Source organism: Parasteatoda tepidariorum, chromosome 5 (genome assembly GCF_043381705.1).
Source record: "Parasteatoda tepidariorum isolate YZ-2023 chromosome 5, CAS_Ptep_4.0, whole genome shotgun sequence".
NCBI lineage: Eukaryota > Metazoa > Arthropoda > Arachnida > Araneae > Theridiidae > Parasteatoda > Parasteatoda tepidariorum.
The window spans coordinates 64,124,305-64,149,717 of NC_092208.1; the positions used below are offsets into that span (position 1 = coordinate 64,124,305).

At 28.3% G+C, this 25,413-nt stretch overlaps 1 protein-coding gene across 4 annotated transcripts in view; it reads left to right on the forward strand.

The window, feature by feature from the left end:
- Positions 1 to 25,413, forward strand: part of LOC107438520 (pleckstrin homology-like domain family B member 1) — a 102,928-nt gene that overhangs the window by 29,257 nt on the left and 48,258 nt on the right. For 3 of the 4 annotated variants that reach the window (XM_043046479.2, XM_016050826.4, XM_071181547.1), the window contains exons 2-10: positions 10,342 to 10,478; positions 11,763 to 11,883; positions 13,296 to 13,478; positions 14,964 to 15,086; positions 17,103 to 17,629; positions 18,992 to 19,888; positions 20,662 to 20,790; positions 22,052 to 22,189; positions 24,627 to 24,902. In XM_043046479.2, the coding sequence (XP_042902413.2) occupies positions 10,374 to 10,478; positions 11,763 to 11,883; positions 13,296 to 13,478; positions 14,964 to 15,086; positions 17,103 to 17,629; positions 18,992 to 19,888; positions 20,662 to 20,790; positions 22,052 to 22,189; positions 24,627 to 24,902 (2,499 nt within the window). In that variant the 5' untranslated portion in view covers positions 10,342 to 10,373. Of the gene's footprint in view, positions 1 to 9,177; positions 9,349 to 10,341; positions 10,479 to 11,762; positions 11,884 to 13,295; positions 13,479 to 14,963; positions 15,087 to 17,102; positions 17,630 to 18,991; positions 19,889 to 20,661; positions 20,791 to 22,051; positions 22,190 to 24,626; positions 24,903 to 25,413 lie in introns of those variants that run through there. The other variant, XM_071181546.1, reaches the window with a different exon arrangement.

The window sequence follows — 25,413 nt, forward strand, 5'->3', positions numbered from 1 at the left end:
TCGAAAGAACATATAATTAAATCATAAATGAAATTTCATTTTTGCAGATGAAACCAATAACATTACATGGGAAAATGAAACTGTAGCATCAAAATGAAACAGCAAATATTCTACATATATGAAACAGCATCTATCATTTTCTGTATGAAACTGCAAAATACAAAACAAATGGTACATATAAAAATGTAAAACTTTCTATTTATAGGATGAACAATATTCGATAATTATGAAAAAACGAAACGCTTTCAAAAGTAGGCAATTGCAAAACAAGAAGTAATACAACATTTGAAAATGAAAGAAATTAGGCATGTTAAAATAGATTCTAAAATAAAAACTTGTGTGTTGTGATCCAAGCAACATACAGAGGTTGATGAAAATAATGGAAAAAACTTCCATACTTATTCTATGTAAACCATTTTTCTTTTAGCTACGAATGTTTCGGATGATTTTACATGGAAAAGCTGTTATATCAATTTGAAAGGCCATGCTTAAAGCTTTTAGAAATGGTGTCCTTTTTACCCATGCAAAAATTAGAGCGGCCAAAATGAGCTTAGAAAGTTAAATGCTGATTTCCGTTTTCATTACCACTATATTTAAAAAAAAAGCATTCTTATAAATATTGCAATCCTATAAAATGATTTCAGAACTACTGATATTAAAGCTAGAAAGTTATTGAATTGGGAAGCTATTAGCTTCCAACGCTCATCTGGTTGATCTTATCTTAGCATGGGTAAAAATGCCATCATTTCTAAAAGTTAAAGCATGATCTTTCGATTTGATCCAACAGTTTTGCCATGTAAAATCTTCCGAAACATTCGTTGCTAAAAGAAAAATGGTTTAGATAGAATTTGTATTGAAGTGTTTCCATTATTTTGATCTATACCTGTAACTCAAGGCCCTGAAAGCCTAGTTGGTAGGGCACTGGGCTCATGTTCAAGAGGTCGTGGGTTCGATCCCCGCCGGCTGAAGACATTTGTGATGGTGACTGATGCACGTTGAATCTGTCAAGTCACTAAGTCCTCCATGTTGCCATAACAAATCATACCTCTGGGGGTACTGACTGGTCCAGGAGTATTTCCTGTCTTCTGGACTGGTTCAAAATTACAAGGGTACGGAGTTGAATAATAGTTGACGTAAACCCAAAATTGGCTCTGCTGTTCAATGGCGGTTATAAAATAAAAATACCTGTAACTGATCTATTATTATTATTATTATGTTTTGAATCTCTTCGAGTTAGTTTACGTTTTCCACCTTTAATTAGATATGAACTCAAAGCTCTCCATGATCTTTGTTTTGTTTGATTTCCCTATTATTTCTGTGTTTTACTCAATTTATAATGTTGGATTTCGTTACATTGTTTATACTATAATAATTTTGTGCTTGAATTGGGGCTGTTTAGACACCTCCATTAAATATTAATTCCATTTTCAAGAATTCACTGTATCGTGCACATAATAACATTTGTGTTTGAATTTGCTTTGTATAGTCTCTTCCATTAAATATTACTTCTATTTTTAATCGTAATTTTTTTTTAGATGTTCTTGCATTTCAAAGTTGAACCTATAATTGTCATATACTATGAATTTAATTATTGATTTTATACATGGTGCAAAAATTTACAATATTACAATTATGAATAATCGTAAAGGCTGTTGTCATGTATTAATTGTTTTCAAAAAAATCTAATACATATAAAAAAAATTAAATATTGATTATTTTTTTTAACAATTGCTTGTAAAACATACATAAGCATAAGATTTGATAGCGTAATTTATATTTTATGCAATTTCCCCCTTATTCTGCAAACCGTACTATCTTAGAGCTACTTTAACTCATCTCCTCATAGCAATGTTTGTTCATGTTACCCTTATAATTAAGTTATTAGCAATCAGAAATCAGTCAAGGGTGTAAATAGTCATCACCACCTACCTATCAAGGCAGGCAACACGAGTTAAATTGAGTTTATTCAAGTCCCCACTGTAATGGTACGTTGCTATTTTTTTCAATTTTAAGAAAGTTCTTTCGCCGAAAGCCAAGAACATTTATATTTTCAGATAGGAATGAATCTTAAAGCTCTTATATTGAAACGTGATGTAGTACCTGCATTAGAAATAAAGAGTTGACTGGATGAAGATTCTAAGTGATATTTTAATAGTTCTCATATTGAAAATTTAAGTTCTTGTATTGAGGTGCAATGTACTTCTGCATTAGAAATTAATGAAGAGCTGTGCAGATGAAGATTCTCAGTGATATTTTAATAAATTAACTTTAAATTAATACGTTGACTGACAATAGGAAATAAAGATTATGCCTTGCCTTTGTATTTTTAATTTTTACAATAGACAATTCCTTGTTTTTGCTGCAAAATGCACAAACTCTCTGACATTCTGAAAACACTTTTAAGATTTTCTTTTCTGTATTGAGTATGAAATTGAGCGAAGTGTATGAAATTTATACACTTCGCTAAGTACGTAATATTATGTAGTTATATAATACTAAAATATGATCTTTTCCCGAGAAATCTCTATTTTTTTTTTCTTTCGAAAATGCTACTTAGTTTCTTCATACACGAAGCTCTTTAATTGTGAATTATTGCAACTATTTTTTTTATAAAGTCTATTAATAAATCTCCCCACCCCTCAATTTTTTTTCTCCAGAAAATATATTTTATTTCTATTCATTACAGTTTGTAAAATACCTGAATTTGAGTATCCCGCAAACTTCTGCAAAGGGAGTATGTTTCACTGGCAAAAAATATAATATTGAAACGTGTGCTGAATAATGATATTAAACAGAGTTGTTATGTTAAATAATGATATTAAACAGAGTTAAATATTTTTTTTAATGGGAAGCAACATGTAGACCTTCAATGCTATTCTATATGGATTGATGACTCACATATATAACCAGGAATGAATAAAAAGGATGTTTTTGTATGTTAGTTTTCTTGAAAACGCTTTTAAAAATGCTTTAGTATGCGGTTATCAATAATATAAAAAAAAGCCTCTTTTCATCCTCGTCACTGCTTTCGCATAATGGTTCGTTTAAAACAGTATAAAGAATGCTAAGTAGCGTGGGGAAGATGTATTTCATCAGTTAAATAAATCCATTTCCTTCTTCCTAAGGAGTTTGAATTTTCAAAGCAAGTTTTGCTAAGATAAAAACAAAATATTTCTTAAAAATAATTATGTAGTATTTCGTAAAAGGTTGAGGCAAATGGACGTTGAACTCCCGCTTACTGAGAATAAATCAACGCTCTATTTTCTAAAATAAACAACCGCTTTATCTTAATGAACGTTTATTGAAATTTTTTTAAATATTTTTATTGATTAAAATGCTTCACAAATGTATTTATAATGTTGATTTTTGATTAGATTATATTCCACGTTTTAAAAATGAGAATAAATATTTAGGTAATTAATAAGATACATTATATGAATCAGAATATCTATGTGCTAATCAAAATATGGGTGCATTTTGAGTTTGTGTTATCTTTTCTTATTACTTTTTAATAGTTATATATTTTTTCAAAATATTGCCAAAATATATTTATTACTGGAACTTGTAACAGTCATTTCTAACAATCTTATACACACAGCAGCGACATCTTGTTGGTATCATTGTCAGACAACAAATCTTAAAACAAATATTACCCATAAGTCCTACTTATAACCATAACTATTTTTTTCATGTTTACAGTAATGCGATTAGAAAAAAGTGTTACCAACAATTATTCTTTCATCCATTAACTCTCTGAAATCTTGTTGCTTCAGATAATAATTAATTTTCACGATTATCAACTGGCGGCCCGCGAAACCTTTTTTTATGGCCCGCGAACTAAAATATATTCGTTGTCGTTTTTTTGCGGACAATTTTCGTAAAAAATCTATATCGATTTAAAAAAATGCTTTTCTTTCGTTTAAGAATACCTAATTTAAGAATACCTGCAAAAAAATTTATCTCTCAGGTTTTGCACCCAAGAAAATATTTATTTTGATACAAAAATAATCGTGCATGTTGCTCTTTCTAATTTCGTTTTTCTTTTCTATTTTGTGAATATAATTCATCATGTGCGTATCAGAAATTTTCTCGAAGGAATTCTCCCATTTAACTTTTTGAAACTACTCATTTTGGACGAAATTATTAACATTTTTAAATTTTAAAAAAGCATAAAAAGAGGGAAAGAATATCTTGTTTTATTTAAATTCCTTGAATTGAATATCGCATGAGCAGAAAGAAAAAAAAAATAATTTCAGGTGCTCGAGAATTTTTTTGTTGTTGCTATAATTCCTAATAAGTCGAAAAAAAACTGTTAATTAGTCACAGAATTGAATTTAAAAGAAAAAAAAATCTTGTCACTAAGTTTCTGATTAAGAAAAGATTCAAAATGATACGTAACAAGCATTATTTGTAATTCTTGTTATTTCGCTTTTTGACATTAAAAAAACTTAGATAAAAATCTGACAGTAATATTTAATGTTCCTTCAAACATAAGAGTCCGATATAAAATTTTAAAAATGTTGCGGCCCGCCATTTGACTGGTGTTTTTAATTGCGGTTCCCGGCCGCATGTAAGTTGGAAACCACTGCTTTAGATTGTAAGCTATCTGGCCATAAGTTTTCGGGCACTTATGGCCAGATAGGTGGTGTGGGGTCGTTTTTTACGGTTTGGCCTGAATACCTTTGTTTCTGTGCTTGCTTTTGTTTGCACATGAAATCTGAGATATGTGTGTGTGGACATGGCTGCTTTTTCCTAGATAACTGCTCCATTCACTCTTCGAAACTTGTGCAGCCATGGTTTATGAAAAGAGTCCACTAACTAGAGTGCCTCGATTTTAATTACATAGAACACTTATGGGACAAATTAGAACTCAGATTACGTAGACAGTCAAATCGACTCTACTCACTGTCGGCACTCACTTCAGATGTGATGGTTATTTAATTCTATGGCCACCTATAAAAAAAATAGTAGATAGTAAAGATGAGACGGGCTCAGCCTGAGTCCGAACCCTGGCTCGTTTACCCAAAAAAGAGGTTTCGGGCAAGCTCGGATTCATGATAAAATATTCATTAATTTTTTTTTACAACTTTTAAACTAACTTTTGTTTTTGTTATTAAACATTACACAATTTATAATTTATAAGGTATAAAAATTGCAACGATCTGCTTATTTTATGCGTTACTTTTTCTTAGTGAGGCTAACTGTGAAATGACTTTCATTTAGCTTAATATTTTGATTTTCTTTTTTAATTTTTGTTTTAGTCATCTTGAATTTTCAGTTAGTTCAGTTTTTCTCTTCACGTTTCCTTTCACAGATTAGTGATAGAAAAGTTTTTAATTAACTAATTTCCTTGTGTTTAGACATCAAAAGCCGAGTGACGAGATAGCAACATTTGACCTTTATCCAAAGTATATCTCTTTCTTAATCAGGTGGGCTCCGCCTCTAAGTAATCCTATGTATCTCAGGATCAGGTGAATTCCGTCTCTAAGTAACCCTATGTATTTCGGGATCAGGTGAATTCCTCCGCTAAGTAAACCTATGTATCTCGGGATCCAATTAAAATTCTTCGGGCATGGGCGGACTCGAACCTCCAAATCGAACCTGAGCTTATCTCTAGTAGGTAGTCTATCCAGACGTGTGCAGGCCTGTCATGGATGCAAAAGAGGGTCCAACGTTATATTAATATATGCTATAGTACTCTCAGAGTTCGGACCACAGGTTGTCCGTGCAATTTTGGCTAGATAGTGTATTTCGTGCTACGATGTTAGTTGTTTACATGCCTACTTAAGTAATTCTGATTTTTCTAAACGTGATTTTGTAAGAAAAAAAGTATTGCATAGAAGGCATATTTTTGAAACACACTTTGTCGCTTTAACTTAATCTATAATAAAATATTTAAACAGAAAAGTTTCTTTAAAATTTTTTTTTGATTAACTGTCAAAATATGTACAGTAGATCACCGATTATACGGAACAGTGTGGAGGGACTTAAGCCGACGCGACCCTGATAATTGGACAGCTTTAAAAAATGGCTATTAGATTGCTTTTAAGTAATTTCCCGTCACACTTTTTCCAGGCTCACTAGGAAGGAACTATCATTTTCGTAGTTAAGTTACCCTTTTCCGTGTTATTGTTTCTTGTAATAAATTGAATACTCTGTAATCTTAACACTGACTCATCAAGTTTCTTTCGTTTACACTTAAAAAGAGAGAGAGTGTGGAATGAGTGGAAACATGTTGGGGTCAGGAAACTTCGGATAGATGGTTACTGTGGTCTACCATTATGATCGAATTGCCTGTTCTCAAATTTCTTATTTTTTTGTCTTTTCTAAAGCTTTCTAATGTATATCTTAGCGCCATTAACATTTCGAAGGGGAAAAGATTGCTAATAATAAATGTATTTTTGTACCAAGGACATTTATTTTTCAACTACATGTCTACTAATTATTCTTGATATATTAGTGTGAAGAAAAAATATTAAACATTTAAATTGAATTTTCAATTTTGCAACTACTTTTATCAACTAATGCAGGAATGGGCAAACTTTTTTGGTCGAGGGGCCAAAAATCAAGAAAAAAAAATGTTTGGTGGGCCAAGTAAAAACTTCAAAATTTAAGAAAAAAAGGTGACATACAAGTTTTAATTTAAATATTTAGTGAGATGAAGGAAATTGCGATTTCATTTTTAAAAGTTCCTTACATTAAGGTTGGAAGTGAGATGTGCTTATTTTAAGGAACAAGGCTAAATGCTTTGCTGTTATTCTACTTCTGAAATGATTTTTTCTAAGGTTCATAGTTGAAAAGTCTTGCTCACATATATAAGATTAAGCACACATGCACTGATTTTCTGAGCATGAAATACTAAATTTCGGAAACTAGCTTTTGGTAATGATTTGTAAAACTTTGGAATACTATTTAGAAACGACTGCTTCAGATGATTGTCCGCTTCAGATGATTGTCAGATGGATTGTCCGCTCTTTGGAGCGTAAAATGCGCAGTCTGCCAAATGTGAAGTGCAATTTAACTATATTAGATTCCATAAGTCAGCTCCTCGAGAGAGACAAGCGCTAGTTGGAGCCAATCTACGGCTATTCTATAAAGAACTTTTGCTTTCAACATTTTACAATTGAAGCTGTCTGAGCTAACTATTTCCATCAATTTATGTTTTGTAGAACAAAAATAGAGAACGCAAAAACTTCATCAGTACTTTGTTGAAAAAGGAAAAATAGAAATAATTTTAAACATAGTCGACAAGAAAATGGATGTATATTGTTTATATTTGCCACTGATCGGCAAATAAAAATTCTATCCGCTGGCCGGTTAAAATCTTCCAGAGGGCCACAGTTGGCCCGCGGACCGTAGTTTGCCCATCCCTGAACTAATGTCTAGCTCGCAGTTTTTCAATTGTATTTTGTTTACAAATATCAAATATTTCAAACTCCAATAGAAAATCATATTGAAAAAGTAAAGTTACAAAATTTTTGGTCATAATTTTAAGAAAATATGAGATTCCAAGTAAAAGCATTTTTGCAGTTGCATAATTGGATTTTCAAGCGTGGCATTTTTTCTTCTTCTGGATACTGCAAAAAAAAAGAAAAAAAAAGAAAAAGAAAAACATTGAAAAATATAGACCTGGAAATTTTAATTATCAGTTAATAGCCATTGGCTGGTTGACTCAAATAATTTAATAGCCACTTTTTCCTCAAAAGTAATGAATCATTGACTGATACAAATAAGTTCTTTTCATTTCATGACCTCTTTTTGCTTTGTGTTGCTTAGATTACATTTTATTATTTAAAAAAAAAAACTATTCTAGAAATAATCTACGGCTATAAAAAGTTACTTCAACAATAAAAATAATATAAGTATGTTACAAAATTTAGTTAAACATACTGATTTGATTTCATCGTGCAAGAAAATTTGTACAAATAAAAAAAAATTGAAATAAAGAGGGAGAGAAAAAAAAAAGAAACGATGGGAAAAAGTGACCGGCTGTTTATTTAATTTAAGTCGCCACTTTTTTTTTGTTGACTTGCCACGTAGCGAGTGGCAAGTGATTATTTTCAGGTATATCCGCGTGGTCATTAATTAAGTTTTACAGAAAGAAATTATTTATAACTAAAAAATAACAATTCCGCCAATTTTATGATGCATTTTTTTTAATCCTTATGAAAAACAGTTCGGCATTAATGAATTTTTAAAAAATTTCTTCTTCCTTTTTTCTCACTTTTTACTGCATAATGTAACTTTTAATTTATCCCTCTATATATTTTTGTTTCCTTCTGGCCGTTTCCTATAAGTGAGATTTATGTTTTAATAGTTTTTTTTTTCAATAAAGAAATAATTATTCTCAGAATTTAAATTTTTTTGCATTGAAAACAGAGAATAAAGGGTCAAAATTTTTTCTTTTGAATATCAGGAAAAAAAAAAAAAAATTCGGTGGACATTTTTAATAATAAAAGTGTATTTCCACGTATTTCAAGATATTTTATTTACATTTGTTATTTTCTACATTGTAGTAAAGGTATTGTCGCCACTTTTCAACTTGAAGGATTCTATCCTTAGTGGCGACTTGAATCCACGCAGCTTCAGATCGATGGGTATCAGCTTGTATGGGAAGTAAAGGCGGTCTGTGCGCAATGCTAATCATATTACTCAATCATGCCGCTAGACATGAAATAGTGGAGTTTTTACTTCCAAAAACCCTGACCCCCTTTGGCTGTTGTGGGAATGCCTTACTTATAATGTAAATTAAAAATTTATTTTTGTGAAAGTTAACCCTCAACTATTTTATTTTTTAATGTTCGTCTTTTAAAAGGAATATGTTAAGTAATTTTTCCCCTCACCAAATGTTATTATGTATCATGTGGTATATCCAGCAATTTGTATTCGCTCTGTTAATGTCCAGGTGTTTAGAATAGAATGATCGCTTTCACGCATTTCTGATTATGATACATATAAAAAAAATTCATTGGTGCGAATAATTTGCAGGAACTAGGGCAAGAATACTTACAATAAAAATGTTATGCGAATAGTTTCCAAAAGAGTTGTGCAGTTTGGGGAGTTAAAATAATAGTCCGCTGTCATTTGTTTCCTGCTGGCTGTCGTCAGTTTCCGGTAATCAATAGATCCCTCTTATTTTTTGCTTTCTTCGCATTTTTCTGGCTGCTGGAATAGTCGGTCTTTTATCAGCATTTAAACTGTACGTGATCCTGCGGGATATATTTGATTTCAAGCGATAGCCTAAAAGCTATAGAACTTTCTGCTGTACAAATTGTTTTGTTGAGTAGCGTCAACTGTCGTCTGCTATTTCTTATATTATTAGAGTTTAGTTGGTGATAATTTAAGTTCGTAAGTTAACTGTGGACCGTATATTTTTTTACTGCATATTTACTAAGATGTTTTTTCTTGCTATGAGAGATCTGTTTTTAATCTTCATTTGTTTTATTTATATTAATTTATGTATCTAAAAAAATATTTTATGATCCTAAAGTTTTTTCTAAATAAATCGTTTTTTAAAAATTTTTTTTTTTATAAATTGTAATTATATTTTTAAAAATATTTAACTTTATATTACATTAGTTAAAGCGATTTTTCTGTTATTTATTTGATTAGCTTAGAAAACAGTTTCAGTTCTAGAATGAGTCTGAAACGATACTTCTTTTGCTTGAAATATAAATGATAAATTTGGAAAAATATTATTTATAGAACTTTAACAACAATAATAAAAAAAAGTACATTAAATAAAAAGAGTTATTTCTTCTGAATAAAAAGATGTTTTTTTTTCTTCCCCCTTATATCTGATTTCATTTTTTTATTCTTTTTTATTTTGGAATTTTTTATTTATTTTGCCGATTCTCATTTAAAAAATGCATTTTAAATTCTTGGACGTCGTAGGAGAGCAATTTGCAAATTAAAATACTGAATCGCAATAGCTCTAAGAATTTTCCCTCATAAGAAAAAAAAAAATTATCGTGTCTGCTAAATATTTGGAGAATGATTGATTATTTTATATCTCTTTCGTGATTTTAACTTTCCTGAATTTAAATGGATGATGATTCATAAAAGTTTCCTTTATTAGCCCGAAATATTGAGCGAGACTTTCAGAGAGTTCTAATTATTGAAAGAGACATACATACACCTCCGTCCCCTGGCAAACAACGCCCATGTCTAAATTAGAAAGCTTGAACTATTGCTTAATTATTGCTTATTATTAAAATTGCTTAAGGTTTAAGCTGCACCACAGATTCTATATATTTTATCCTTGTTCTTTTAGATTATGTAAGTGCCATATAAAGTTAAAATTTTAAATTGTTGGAATATATATTTTATTGTTTTTTGTAGGTTGGAGTGAATAATTAACTCAAGATGAAAATATGACCTCTCTAGGTGTTTGGAAGGTGTCAAATCCCTTTCCTCTTACTTTACCTAAACCTGGATTTGAAAATAGAAGTTTTATTGATGTAGCTTCCACCTCCAAAGTGAGCATTTAGCACTAAATTTTATTTAATCTTTTTTTATGCATGTCGTCTTATTCTAGATAGGTATAGCCTTCAGAACTGACAGTTTTTTACTGATGAAGGAAGGCATAATCCACAATAGTTTAATAAAAATAACAAAATATATTTCTAAATATTGAATTCATAATTCTACATAAGCTGTTAGTAATTAGTGTGAAATAAATTACAGCAATGGCATTATAAGAAGTTTTTATTTTTATGGATTTTTTTGAATGCAAATTAAGAAGAAAGGGAAAATTTAGTGCAATTATTTTATATGGATTTTTTAATTGAAAAAATCGATCTGTAAAATTAATTTTTAGATTTTTTTTAGTCTATTATTCAGTAGTTTTTCTTTTTTTTTTGCAAGGAATTTGATTCATACCTTTGCCTACATTTTAGTGCATTAAAAAAGTTTAAAATATGTTATGATTTATTTTTAATAACATTTCAGTTATAATTATATTTATAAAATTTAACTATTTATAAACTGTAGTTCTTGAAGCATCTTTAAAAATGTGAATAAAATAAGAAAATATCATTTGAATAAAGCAAATTTTTTGGTAAAAAAAAAAAAATCAAAATTCTTGTAATTTTTAACTAAATGCTTAAATTGTATTTGTTTAGAAAACATTTAGGTTAAAGAAATTTTAATTTATAAAAAATTAAAATGTTGATAGATTAAATTACTTTTGACACCTCTAAATTTTAGTTATAATTTGAAATTAGTTGGAAAATCTTTTATTTAATTTCTTCCAACTTATGGTTTCAAGGCACAGTTGTCAGCATTTGGTGCCTATGGGTTGCGGGTAGTGCACCATTGCCATTGAAATATTTGGTAGTTCTTTCTTCACAAAGAAAAAGGCATAATATATTAATAAGAAAAAAACATTCACAATCTATTGGATAAATATTCTTTAGTGATAACCACCAAGATGTCAGAGTTACATTAACCTCAGCAAAATCTGTAAACTTAATATAATTTCATCAAACATATCAAGAAAAAAAAAACTTCAACATATACTTTAATTGAAGTGACCAAACCTGTCTATTATGTGGTTACATTCTAAATGTGTGTGTGTATATAACAATATAAAAAGCTAGTTGTATTTCGACCCGTTTGAAACAATTTTTGAACTGGTTAAAAAATAAAGTGGATTTTTGCCTGTCCTGAAAAACATATATATTTTCAGATTTGAAGCTTATTGTTAATGATTTTCTTTATTTGAAACTGATTTTGTGCATCAATGTTTTATCTGTTATTAGGATGCTCTGGCTATCTCTGAAAGTGGAGGCTCACTAAAAGTACAAACTGATGGTCCTCATCTTGTCAGTTTAGGTAGTGGAAGACTTAGTACAGCAGTAACTATTCATCCTTTACCTGAAGGTGAGTGAATACTCAATCCTAATCACTTTAAAAACTAACTAGTATGCTGAAATTAAAACTATTTCTTTTTGGAACAACGACTTCTGTTGATCTAAGTTAATTAAAGTGCTTGGTAGAAGAACATGCTAAGTTACGTCAATAAAACAGTTTTCAATGGACCACCAAATTAATGATGCCTCTATATATTCTAAAGCTAATTTTCTCGATTGAATTCAACATGCTGTGTTCGCCAATTATGTTATTGTTGAGGTTTTAATTAGAATATTCTCTAATTTGTTTTAAACATTTAGAGATTTCAAATCCCAGATAAACGAACTTGTCTCAAATTGACCCCTTACATGTTTTGCAAAGTCTGGATGTTGCTATAAAACTTTTATGTCTTTAAACATTACAAATATAAATTTAATGATGTAACCATGTTTTAATGAAAGTTTAGAAGTATTTAACTTTTGCTATTCTGATTGTTTGCTAAACATATTATTACTATTTTTGAAGCAAGAAATAAAAAGGTTTGCTAATTTATTTTTTTATAAAATAAAATTTTTTACATATTTCTAAATTTTTCTGTTGAAAAATAATTTTTTATTACTTTATATGGACTACTTACATCTTTTATTTTTAAATAAATAGTTTAATTACAGGATGGTTTTAAAATTTTTTAGCTAAAAACTTTTTTATTCTTTTTACACTATGAGCATTAGTATAGGTTCTTTCTAAACATTCAGCTGGTGATTTTCTGCTTCAATATACTACCCATGTTATTTAATCTGAAAGTGAATTTAAATTTAAATTTAGCATAAAATTTTCGTACATTTTTACCCAACTTTTCAACAATTAAAGGAAAAAAAAATTAGAAAATGCAAAAGAGTTGAATTTTTTGATACTCAAATTGGAGCTTCTGCATTTTTGAATTTCAATGCTTTATTATCTATATTTTCATGACAAGTATATTGATCTTAGTTTTGAAGAACAATTATGCATTTTCCTATGCAAGTTGTGTAGTTTCATCACATTATTTTTTCGCCAATATCAAAGGTTAACCATTAACCATTCTAGGCTCTATGTGTTCATCATTAATTAAATGTCAAACCCTTTAAGAGAAGCAACTTGTTAGATTTGCAGTTGTAATATGAATTAAGGTAAAACAGAGTATCAGCGAAGAGTACATCTTCTGCTTTGTGAATCATTTATATTGTCCCTCTGTGAGGAAGTTAAACCCATTGTTTGTTATACCATACTGTGAAGGCAATAAAATCATTTTCACAATTTGGTTTAACAATTTAAGTTTATGGGTTATCTTTTTAATTAATAAAAAGTTACGTGCACTATTAAAGGAAAATTAATCTAATTTTAAATGTTTGAATGCTACTTCATGTATTTGCATTGTACTGAAATAAAACTAATGATTATAGGGCGTGTTTATGTTGGCTGTCCTGATGTACATCCTCCGAAAGATGTTGTCATCAATGGTTTTGGTATAGAAAAAGACCATTGTTTTATTGACAACAACAATGGGCTTGTGACAATATATCCTCAAGATGGAGAAGTTTCTATTGATGGTGTCGTTGTTAACAAACCCACTTGTCTTTCTCAAGGTAAATAATCAAGAAAGCTCATTTTGCAGAAATTTTTTTTTTTAATAAAAAGTTTGCAGTATAAGACTTTTAAAACCCTTAATATGTGATTATTTTTTTGTAACTAGGAATTTTTTCTTACAGATTTCTGGTTCTTAAAATGTACATTTTTTATCTTTCAATTATGTTTTTGCTTATTGTGTTCTGTGAAAAAATTGTTGCATGCTATTTAATGTCTGTGAGATGAAGATTAAAAATTCTTCAGAAGTTCTTTTTTTTCTCTTCATTTGAGTACAATACTTGTTTTTAAACTTTAAAACCAATTTAAATAATATGTGTGATGGTTTTTATATCCACATTAAACAAAATATTTTATTTTTTTCCTCTCTAAGTCAGTCAGTACTTACAAACACATAAATATTTTCATTTAAATGTCATTACCAATTGATTAAAAAAACTTTTGTGAAATATATTTAATTATACTTATGATGCTTTAGTTTCTAAATCTGTTACTTATTTCTAATTATTTTATTGTTATTACATTGTGAAAGTGGGAAAAATTCTAAATATTAAACTAGTTGACTTCATAAGGATAATATTTCCCTTACGTAATATTCAAAGAACATGTTTTGAATTTTAATTATTTAATCAATGTCCCCCAATAATTAAGCATTCCATTCTTTTGGTTTAAATATTTTTTTTTTCTTTCTGCATGTCATAATTAAAAAAAAAAAAATGCAATTTTAGATCTTGTGCAGATTTTATAAAAATGTATACTTAACTAGAAATTTTACCATAAGAAAATTTTTTCTAAACTTAACATTATACTCATAATTTGTTTTCAAAGTATTGATAAAGCTAAGATAATCTCAATTTCTTAAAATTGCATATGCATTTTTAGTGAAGGGAGGTCATTATTTTTATTAATATTATATTTTTATATATTTATTATTTTCTTTTAGTTAAAAATATTTTAAAATCTGAAACCTTGAGCAAAGTATTACTTTTATACAGTATTTTTTTAGCAGCTCACATTTAAAGTGTTATAAAGAAAGAAAATAAAATCAGAATAATAACTGTCTGTATCAGAATAATAACACTTTGAATTCTGCTGCTAACCTATAATCATATTCTACTCATTTTTCTTCATTTTAATAATGTATTTCTTTCTCCCTCCTTTTTTTTAAAAAAAAAGGAAAGAAAGGAAGAAAAAAAACTGAGATCAAATGAAATTTTGTGCTATTCTTAATTTACATTTAAAATAAAAATCTACCTTTAAATTGTTAGAACAGTTAATGAAATAAATAATTATTAGTACAATTGAACAAATAAAAAAATATATGCAAGAGTAATAATTTAAAACATCTTTATGACAAACGAAGTTAGTGCATGAGTGCAAAATGTGGATTAAAAAAGTTTCTTTTAATCATTTATTTGTGGTTTCAAATTAGCTTTTTGGTATAATTTCATTCTATTTTAAGTATTACAATAATGTTTGTTTTATAGGATGTATGCTTTGTCTAGGACGTTCAAATTTTTTTCGTTTTAATAATCCCAAGGAAGCTCATTTAATGAAGCAGGCTTCGCCAACGCCAAGAAAACTACAAGTTTCATCTGGATTTGTTCCTGGTAAATGCTATTGCATGTTGCTGTAAAATTAACTTTAATTATGTGAATAATAATATTTTAAATCATTGTAGAATTAATTTTTATTGTGCTAGTAATAATATGTAATTCTTGTTTATTTGTCATTTTTTAAGATTGCAAATATAATTTTTATGCTTAAACATTTTAATTTAAATTTAACTAAACTATTTTTGTTAGTAAAATCAAGGCTTCAATAATGTAATGTTTTGCTATATGTTTATATTATTTAATATTTCAGAATTTTTAAAAATATATTTAAGTAAACAATGTGTAAAAAAGACAAGTAATGTTATAAATTATTATATGTGATATTTAACTTGGTACATCTTCTTTCAAACTATGCATGAATTATTTAACTTTTCCTTTTTTCATTGGATTTTTTTGTAGATTTTTGTGATAAGTCTTACACATACATGTAACCGTTAATTTACTTTGCATAGCATGAATACTCATAATTTGCAATTTGTATTATTTCTAATAACCATTAAATTTTGAAAATATGATAAATTATTGTATGTTTATCAAATTTACTAGTTTATGTTTATATTCGCAGTAATTTATTAGTGAATTTGATAAAAATCTGTCAAGTGTTAATATCCTCCAGGTATTGTACTGATAGCACAAAGTTTTCCCAAAGTGTTTTTTGAAAGGGCAGCTCGCCTTTCTGTCCTGTGATGCGCATTTAAGGGGTTCAAGTGTGTGTATTAGTTTTAAAAATAGATGATCTGATTAAGATTTTGCAATGCAAATTTAAATTGTGCATGGATAAGAGTGTGTAAATGTAATTTTAAAGTCTACAAAAGTTTTTTCATTAAAAAATTTTGTGCACTAAATTGTGCACTATGCTTAATGTGAATACTTTCTCTCGAAATGTGCAATCAGTGAAAGAGGTTAAGCCATAAATTTTCGTTTAAAATATGAAGAACAAATAATTTTCTTTTCATTTACAAAATCAGTGAACCACATTGATGAACCACATCAATGCATCAATGAATGTCATCAATGAACATCAATGAATGTTTTCAATGAACACAATTATCAAGTAATTTTTTTCAATGAAGTTTCCAAACTTAAATCTTTAAAAACAGTTCTTACTTTAATCTTACTTTAATCTGTATATTGATGCTTTTTAGTCTTTAAAAACAGCTCTACATTAAAAAAAAAGTCAATTAGATGTATAATTTTTAAGTTAATCTATGAGTTAAAAATTTTTGGATATGACTAAAACCCTAGGGCTGTTGTTGTGTGCTGGTTTGTGAACATTTATTTTTCTGTTTAATTTTCTGTATATTCTTTATTATTTTTAGAGTTTCAGTTTTGCTGACTTTTCTCATTGTTAAAGTCTTGTGTTTAAAGATTAAATCATTTTTGACAGGTTTCTCTTAGTGTGACAATGAATCTCTTTCAAAAATGGATTTGTTGGAAGTTTTCCAATTTTTTTTAAACTTTTAATAAATTACTAATTATTGGTGAACTTTATGAACACACAAGTTTAAGTTGTTGGATCATTTTTATGGGATCCTTTTTTACAAAGACATTAATTGAATTAGATGTTAAAAATTTTGTTTTATATTTTTCTCTTAGTTTAATTCTTTACTTTGTATCAAGTAAAGTGTATTATAGAGAGAGATTTCTGCTTCATAAGAAAAGGAAAAATCATGGACAATTTTTTAGAAAGTTTAGTTATTTTTTTCCCCAAAATTTTGGGCCCATCATTCTAATAATATTTATGCAAATTAGAATTTTTCATTCCATATTTTCAAATAATTCGAAGTTTTAGTGCTGTAAATTTCTTCTAAAAAATTATCTAGAAGTATTTTTAATCTGGAATTTTTAAAAAAAATTTGAAATGAGCAAATATGTTAATTTTTATTTAAGAATTGAATAGAGTTTACTCTATATGAAGCAGCAAAAGTTAATATCATGTATCTGTGTTTGAATTTATGTCTTTCACAATTACTTTAAATCTTTTCCTACATTAATTCTATTATTTTTCAGTGGAATCAGTTTCTAATCAGTTACCTTCATTCAACGGAAACCGTTCCCTTGTTGACCAGTACATTGATAGTATAGATTACGTTGAAAAAGTATCAAAGTTTGAATATATGTCACACAGTCAACCACCTGCCATAACATCACAAGACACTCCAAAGTACTTTGTTAAAGAGGGAATTCGAATCCTCCACTCTGCACCTCCTGTAATGCGGATGCATAAAAACTTCTCTTCTGAAAACAGCATCAAAAATCCTAGTCCCGTATCTAGAATCTACAGTCCTCTGTTAACAAAGCCTGGTTTTTCTACTCCTCCTCCATATCCGCCTCGTTCAACTCCTAAAGTGACTATGTCTCCTAAAACCAAGAGATTATATTCCAAAACTCCTGATCCTGTCATGATGGGTCGGGATTCTCCAGCTACTGTCTGGTCTGGGCGTTGTACTCCTACATCTCCTGGATGTAGGAGCCATCATGTTAGTGTGGAAAACTTAAAGGCATGTGAAATTGAGCTGCAAGAACAACATCGTAAGGTAATAATTTTAATTTAAAATTTTCCACTTTTTGTTAGTTTTCAGTCATATGCAGTGGTTGGAAAAACTACATTATTTTTGTAGTTTATTTCAACTACAGTTACTTTGTTACAAATGTAGTTAACTATAACTACTTTTTTTTAAAAAATGTAGTGACTATTTGCTTACTTTTGAAATGTAGTAAGTACTCCATTACTTTTGGAAGACAATCTTTGTTGAAGAAATTAATTAGCACATATTATTCGAAAAAGAGTAACTGAAATAAAATTAAAATTTTTTACTATTCAAAATAATGAAATTATGAATTTTTGAACGTAACATAATAAAAAATTAAATCTATTTAAGAATTTAAATAACGAAACATACCATAAATAAAACTAATTTCAATTTATTGAAATTTGTGGCTGTTTGTGCCATAATGTTTTAGAATTTCATTTTTATTTATTTAATATAGAAAAATCCTAAAATTTTCTATACATGTAACATAGAAAGATTGCACAATATTATGTATACAATTTCTATTATTCTAAAATAAACTTTTTTTTTTTTAACTTTCTTATTGGCAGTTATGCAAAAATATTTTATCTTCAAATATTTGCCAAAAATTGATGAAAAAGGGCGTAAATTCAGGCATTAAAAGTATTAAAATTGATAGTTATATGCATTCTGACATCCCTGTGAGTGAAGATAAATTTCACTAACCAATTTGAATCTTGGATTCTTGCAATTTTGAATATATATAATTTATTTTATGAGACTAAAGTATTTTTCTATTGTTATTTTTATGCAATAATTATTTTCAGTGTTCTGTTATAATTACTTTTGTGAAAGTTTTAATTTCAAAATCCTCATGTTACAAATTTCAACAAATTTGTTAAAAATCGTTATAAAAATTTGATTTTCACTAAAATTTTTTGTTTTTACAGCATTTAAAAATTCAATTTTTGTTAATGAAGAAAAAAATTAATGCCATACAACTACAATTTTTTAAAAATTTACTTTTCTTTTTTTTCTTCATAAATGTTTGTGTTTGCTGAGTGCAATATTTTTTAATATCATGACTCTCAATTAACTCTTTTGAGGTTTAAATTTTTTTCCTCTTTGTATTTTCTATTTTGACAATTTTAAGAAACCTTTATTTTTTAGTTTTTTTTTGCCCTCCTTACTTTGTTTTATTGTTTTGAACGAAATACAAAATTGATTAATATATTATTACATTTTTTCGTATTTAAACCCCCTATTTCTTTTTTATTATTTATTTATTTATTTTTTTGCTCAATGCTTAGGATATATTTTTCAAAATCCATATAAAATAAATGAAACTATGCTTGAATTTTTTCTGAGAATTGTTTATTTTTTTAGGCTGTTCAAGAGAGGCTTAGAGATCAAGAACAGGAAAAGCAAGAAAGGTTGCGCTTAGAAGAAATTTTGAATCTGTGTGCTGAGTACGAAGAACAGTCACAGCGAGAAAGAAACTCTAAACTAAAAGGTCACATTGACAATAAAGAGGCAGCTTCTTCATCTTCATCAGGAGAATTTAGCTCAGTGTCAACTGATTCATCAGTTCCTGCTTCTACCAATTCTTCTAACAATTCCCATGCTCCCAGTTCTAAGTCAGACTCTAATGTTGAAGGTTATTCTTCAGAAGATTCTAGATACAATGGTGCTCCAAAATATCCTACCCTTCCTTCTCCAAGGATCCAGAACCAATCTACACCTATTAGCCTAAACCTAAAAAATGTTCCCATTTATGCTCCATCAAGTGGCTATCACACTGTACCAAACAGAATTAAGACCAATGGATCATTGCCACGTGATCGTGGTAAAAATCAAATTTCTCCTACCAGTGATTCTTCGACATATGTTGCCAATAGCTCTTTAGACTGTGTTAATGGTAGTAATGGTGCCACTTTGTTTGTCAATCATAAAGCTTTGAATTCTGCCTCATCGGAAGATGAGCTATGTGCTATATTGGGGAACAGTTCTATGACTAAGCAAAGTCCTAGTAATGAGCATGGTCCTAGCAGCCCATGCATGGGTACTACCTTTCTTACATATCCACATTCACCAAGAAATCGTATTAAAACTGTTGCAGGCCACCATGAAAAGCCACCCGAAGTTTACGAGAATAAGCATGCAGTTAACAGTCTTGCTGCTAGGAAAGATTTGACTTTGACTCTTCCTTCTACGGAACCTCTTCCTCAGAATCTTATTCATTCAGGAACTTATACTAATGCCAATTTTCAGTCTCAGAGTCATGTGAGTATTTTATTTATTAGCAGTTTATTTATTAGTTTATTCATTTTTGATTTATTTGTTTTTATTGTAAGATTTCGGTGTGAATTAAAGGTGGCAAATAAAATTCCAACGTAAATAAATAAATTAAAAACGAAACTAATCATCAACGTTTTATAAAAATACGAAGACATAAATTTACGTACCTACATCATGAAGTCAAATTAGAAGAATGTAAATTTTATGCGACTCATCCATTAACTATTTGTTGTTAGTAATTAAACTGCTCATTTGCGAATTGTTAAATTTTTTTTTCTTTTTGCATTATGAAGTAAAATATTTTTTAATGGAATTCTTTTTAAAATATGATTTGTCCTGATTATTTCCTTTATTATAAGTTATAAAATACAAATTTTAGTATAATAATGTAATGTTCTGTTTGTCATAACATATTTACATCAAATTTTGATACTTTTAACTATTTTAATTTTTATCTTATTGCATTTAAAAAATATAAGAACTTTAATTAATCACCTCTCTTAAAGTAGGTTATTTGTCAAAAAATTGATTATTGGCAAGATTTCAATGTATGTACATGTTTAAGAAAAATTGTCAACAAATATGATCAATCTGCTTATTCTTCATATGTGATATTAATAAAATTTTCTGATATATTTGTAATTTAAAATTTTTAAATGAAATTTTAAAATGTTTCCTGTCTTAGAATTTTTTTTTAAAATTATAGTAATGTTAATATTTGCTTTATAATTAAAATCTGATATTCTTTTTCTTTGCAGATGGGTATAGACATAGACGAAGAAATCAATAAGCTTCACAAAGAGAAACAAGGTTGCTTGCAAAATGTTAATGGCATCAAACATAAAGTCTCCGATTTGAAAGAATGCAAGAATGAAGTACTTAATGGGGTAATACACACCTTAACACTTTTATTTAATTCAAGAAATATTTTAAATTTTACTGCATATTTTTTTAAAATTATTGATTGATTTGGAAAGCGGAATGAAAATTTTTAATATGAAGTTATAGTTATTAAAAAAATAATAATAAAATAAAGTGTTGAACAGGATATTAGAGAGCGATAGATATGTTTCTAAATTGCTTAATTAGATTGTATTTAAATTATTGCCTGCATTAAGGAAAAAAAGTCTTATTAATAATGTTTACTAATCAGAAATATCTACCGATAGAGCCTAGTGCATGATTTAAGTGGGAAAAGGTGTTAAATTGTGTTCATCAAACATTTTGTGCTGAATCATTTTCCTTGCTAAAAATTAGTTTAAATAGACCATTGACTCAGATTGTAAGTTAATTGTGTAATTTGATGAAAGGTATAGTAGCTTTAGAAATTTTATTTGGTTTTTCATTTAGCAAGAGAAAGAAATTTCATTGAATTTTATATTGATGAATTTTAACTGAGGATGTACTTTTTACTTAATAAAATTTTTGTTGACAGTTATGCTGTTAATAATGCGGAGTAGTTCTTGAGATTGAAAACTATACTTTGATGCATACCTATTTTATATTAGAATTTAAATATATACTGGATAATTTATAGTACTTAAATAAATTTTAAATGCCTTAATTTTTAATTTTTTTAATGTTAATTCATGTACTAAAGCATATTAGAGACTTTCATTTTATTCCTCAAATGTTTTCATTTCATTTGTAAGGCAATTTTATTCCTGCATGCAAGTCAAAATCAAATTTTTGATTTTTTTTTTCTTTTTTTTTTTAAATTTAGTGTAATATTATGAAACACAGAATGTGTTTTAAATTTTTTTTTAGAAAGGGAAAAATCTTTTATGTCTTAAATATCGTTCCATTATTATATTTATTTTTATTTTCATTATTTTGAAATTGTTATTTCATAATAATATATAAGAACTATGATTTTTTTTAAAAAATATATTAAAAATATATTTCTCAAATTCATTATTTTATTATTGTTATGTTATTATCTATAGGTACATTTTAATGTTTTCGTTCAGTTAATATTAAGCATTGTTATAAACTTGTTTAGTTAATATCAAGATAATCTAGTTTATATACTTAAATGTAATTTGATTTCTATGTAAAATTAATTTTTTGTTTCTAAGAATCTTCTTATTGATAAAATATTTCAACCATGTCTAAATTAAAATTTTAAATTTTATTATAACATTTCAGCTTCAGTTAGAGTTTGATTTACTTGCTGGGGAGTTAAAAGATAAAGAGATAATGCAAATATCAGAAGGAACTAAGCTTGCTGACTTTCAAAATCAAAAGTTAATAATGGAAAAGAAATGTGAAATTGCACAACAAGAAGTAAGATCTTTTTGTTTGATTTTTATTATAGGTTTGTTTTTAGGCATATGAATAATAAAATAAAATGAAAGTTTTAAAAACCACACTATTAAAAAAAGAAAGAGGAGCAAATTCTTTTTGACAGACAGAAAAACATAGAACAGTTTTGAAGATGAGAAAATTTTGATGTTTAAAGAAGTTAATTATAAAAGTGCTACATTCCACCTTTTTTTCCTCAAAGCTGACTTAAAATTTTTTTCAAAAATTTATAAATTGTATCTATTAAATTTTTCATTTTATATAATTTTTTCGTTTCAGTTTTATGACAATTAATTTATGGACAAAAGTGGAAAGTGCTCTAAACTTTGTTTCTAGATAAGTCTTGCTTGTAGCACTCATTAAACAATTATAATTTATATTGACCTTTGGCACAGATCTCAAGTTCAAATTTGAGCTAACTTGTCTGAAAGTGGCAAAAAATTTCATTTGACTCTAAATTTCTATTTGTTATAATATAATGGATAAGTTCTGCATATAGTAATAGTCAGAAAACGATTGAAACTTGTATTGTCACCAGACACAGAGCTCCAGTGAAGATTTGAGCACTCAAGTTACTCAAAAAGTAATCAGAGTTTTGAGTACAAGATAAGATTTCACCTTCACAAAAACAAAAAATTTGTATAGTATATACAAGATTGTATATAAAGTAACATAAGACAAAGTAATAAGGAAGTCAGATTATACTTTTTATATGGTGTCTATTTTCCTAAAGTGTTGATATTATGCATACTGTTGAATTTTTTAAAGACACCAATGTTTAACCCAAATTTTCGCTTGTAAGAATGAAAACAGATTCCTTTTCATGATATCTTGAGAATGATAATTTTATTTCTTAATTTGAACACAAAAACAAACTTCTTCCATTTAAGTTGAAATAAATATTGCACCTAAGGAAAACAAATTCCCTATAGTGATCTTTGCAATGACCGTCCTCCGTGTAAAAAGTTTATTGCTTTTCTGAAACTGAACAAGAGAGGGTAGTACGTTTGTTCTTGATGCTGAAGTAGGGGTAGCCTATGGTTCATATCTATCTGCAATTAGTAATATCACCAACTGAGAATATGAGAGGGCATAAACCATTGATTGTGCAGTGAGTGGTGCTGTCCTAGAGAGTAACCGAGGGGTAGAAGAAGAGAATAACATTCTTTCCTTGCTGATAGTGAAATATTTTTGCAGTTATCATTCTTTTATAAGTGCTTCATTTGATTGCTAACTTGTTTTGGTTCTAGATGAGTATTATAATAATATTATAACTATAATCATTGTTGAACAGCCAACCCAATTTTATGGGTTTACGACTTCTAATGCTCAACTCCATATCCTTGTAATTTTGAACCCAATCCAGAAGACAAGGGAACTCCTGGATCGAGTATTGGGAGAAATTTGCCTACGTGGAGGACTTTTTGATGGAGCTAACCCGCATTTGTGTTACATGGAGAGGAAGACCTCGAGAACCTCCCACAGTTAGTCTGACGGCAAGGGGACTATAACCCATGATCCGTCTACCACTGAGGATATTACGCATCAGCACTTTGGTCGGTGCAAGCCGCATGCAGAATTCGTATCAATTGGGATTCGAACCCGGTTCGCCTCTTTGGAAGGCGAACACTCTATCCCCTGAGCCATCGCAGCTCTGTGAAGATGAGTAGTGAAAAGTCTATTAGTTTTAAAATCAAAAAGATTTTATATGATGTTAGTGATGGAATTTGTTTTTAAAAAAAATTATAATTTCAGCAAAGTAAAGATGGTTTAAAAGACTTGTATAATCAATCAATTCAAGTAAAATCAATTTTGAACGAATGTTAAAGAGGTAGATCAGTATGCTTACTACATCAGTCGTGTATCTCTGTGAGTATGGGATTGTGTGTTTGTAAGGTGATTTACATCTTTGTATAAAAATACTGATTAACTGAAATGACCATAAATTTTTTTTCTATACAGATATCATTTCAGCTATGTGATGTCTTTGCTTTGTTGGTTTATGCTTATATTGGTTAATATATAAGGTCAAGAAGGCTCAAGCTAAAAACAGACTATTAGCTAACCTAATATTTATGAATTTCTATCTCTCATCAGCTGCCATAACCACATCACATTTATTTTGTTATGTGATGTTCTTAGACACTAGTTATAATGAATAAAAAATTATGACAATATTTTATTAACTTCTCTGTTATGTGTTGTTACTAAATACTAGAGTGCATTTTTTGAAATTAACGCGGTTATAGTTATGTTATTTTAAATGGTGACATGGAAAATTAGTTTGACACGCTCAAATTTTTACCTTAATCTTATTTTAATATTATTAATTTTTGTCACCATTCCAAGACAAATATTATTTAAATTCTTTATGTTCATTTTGTCAATACATCTGATGTTTTTTCTTTCTATTTTGCAGTTGGAGTCTGCTAAATCAAAAGTGAGACAACAAGAAAAACTGGTTGAAGATTTACAGAATGAACTGTTGTGTATTCAGCACAAGTCCTTGCATGAGTCAGAAATAAGTTCAAAATTAAATGAATTGAAAGCTCAGTCAGAGCTATTAGATATTGAAAGAAAAGCATTTGAAGACTTGGAATTTCAGCAACTTGAATCCCAAGCTCATGAAGAAGATGAACGAGAACTATTGAACCAAGAACTTGAGTGTTGTAAAGAAACTATTGCTCAAAGACAAGTATGCAATTTACTAAAACATGTTTCTTTGATGTACTTTTCTTTTGATTTATAGGCTTTTTGAAAATATATGCATTTTTTTTATATTCTATAAGGTTAAACTATTCATTGTTTTATGACAGCTAATTTATTAATTTTATTGATTGATATCTAAACAATGAGTGATATTTAACACAAGGATTACTCCGAAACGTAGTTCTTCTCTTTATTTAGCATATAAGTTCTGTGCATGATAGTTTTTTTTGAATTACATTATTTTCATATTGCCTTTCAAACTTGCTTCTAAAAATCTATTTTGTGCTAATTGAATAAACAAAAAAGGTTTCTCCAGAGATAAATTAAAGAAGTGAATGTGGCAAGCTTTTTAAAACTCTAATAAAGCTGTAGTTTCTTTTGTCAGAAGTTTATCAAAATGTGTTGGTAGGAATAAATACTGTGAAAAAATTAGTAATCAGTAAAATAAATTATTATTTTGTCAAGAAAGTTTTCTTTTACACAATTTAACTTTGAAA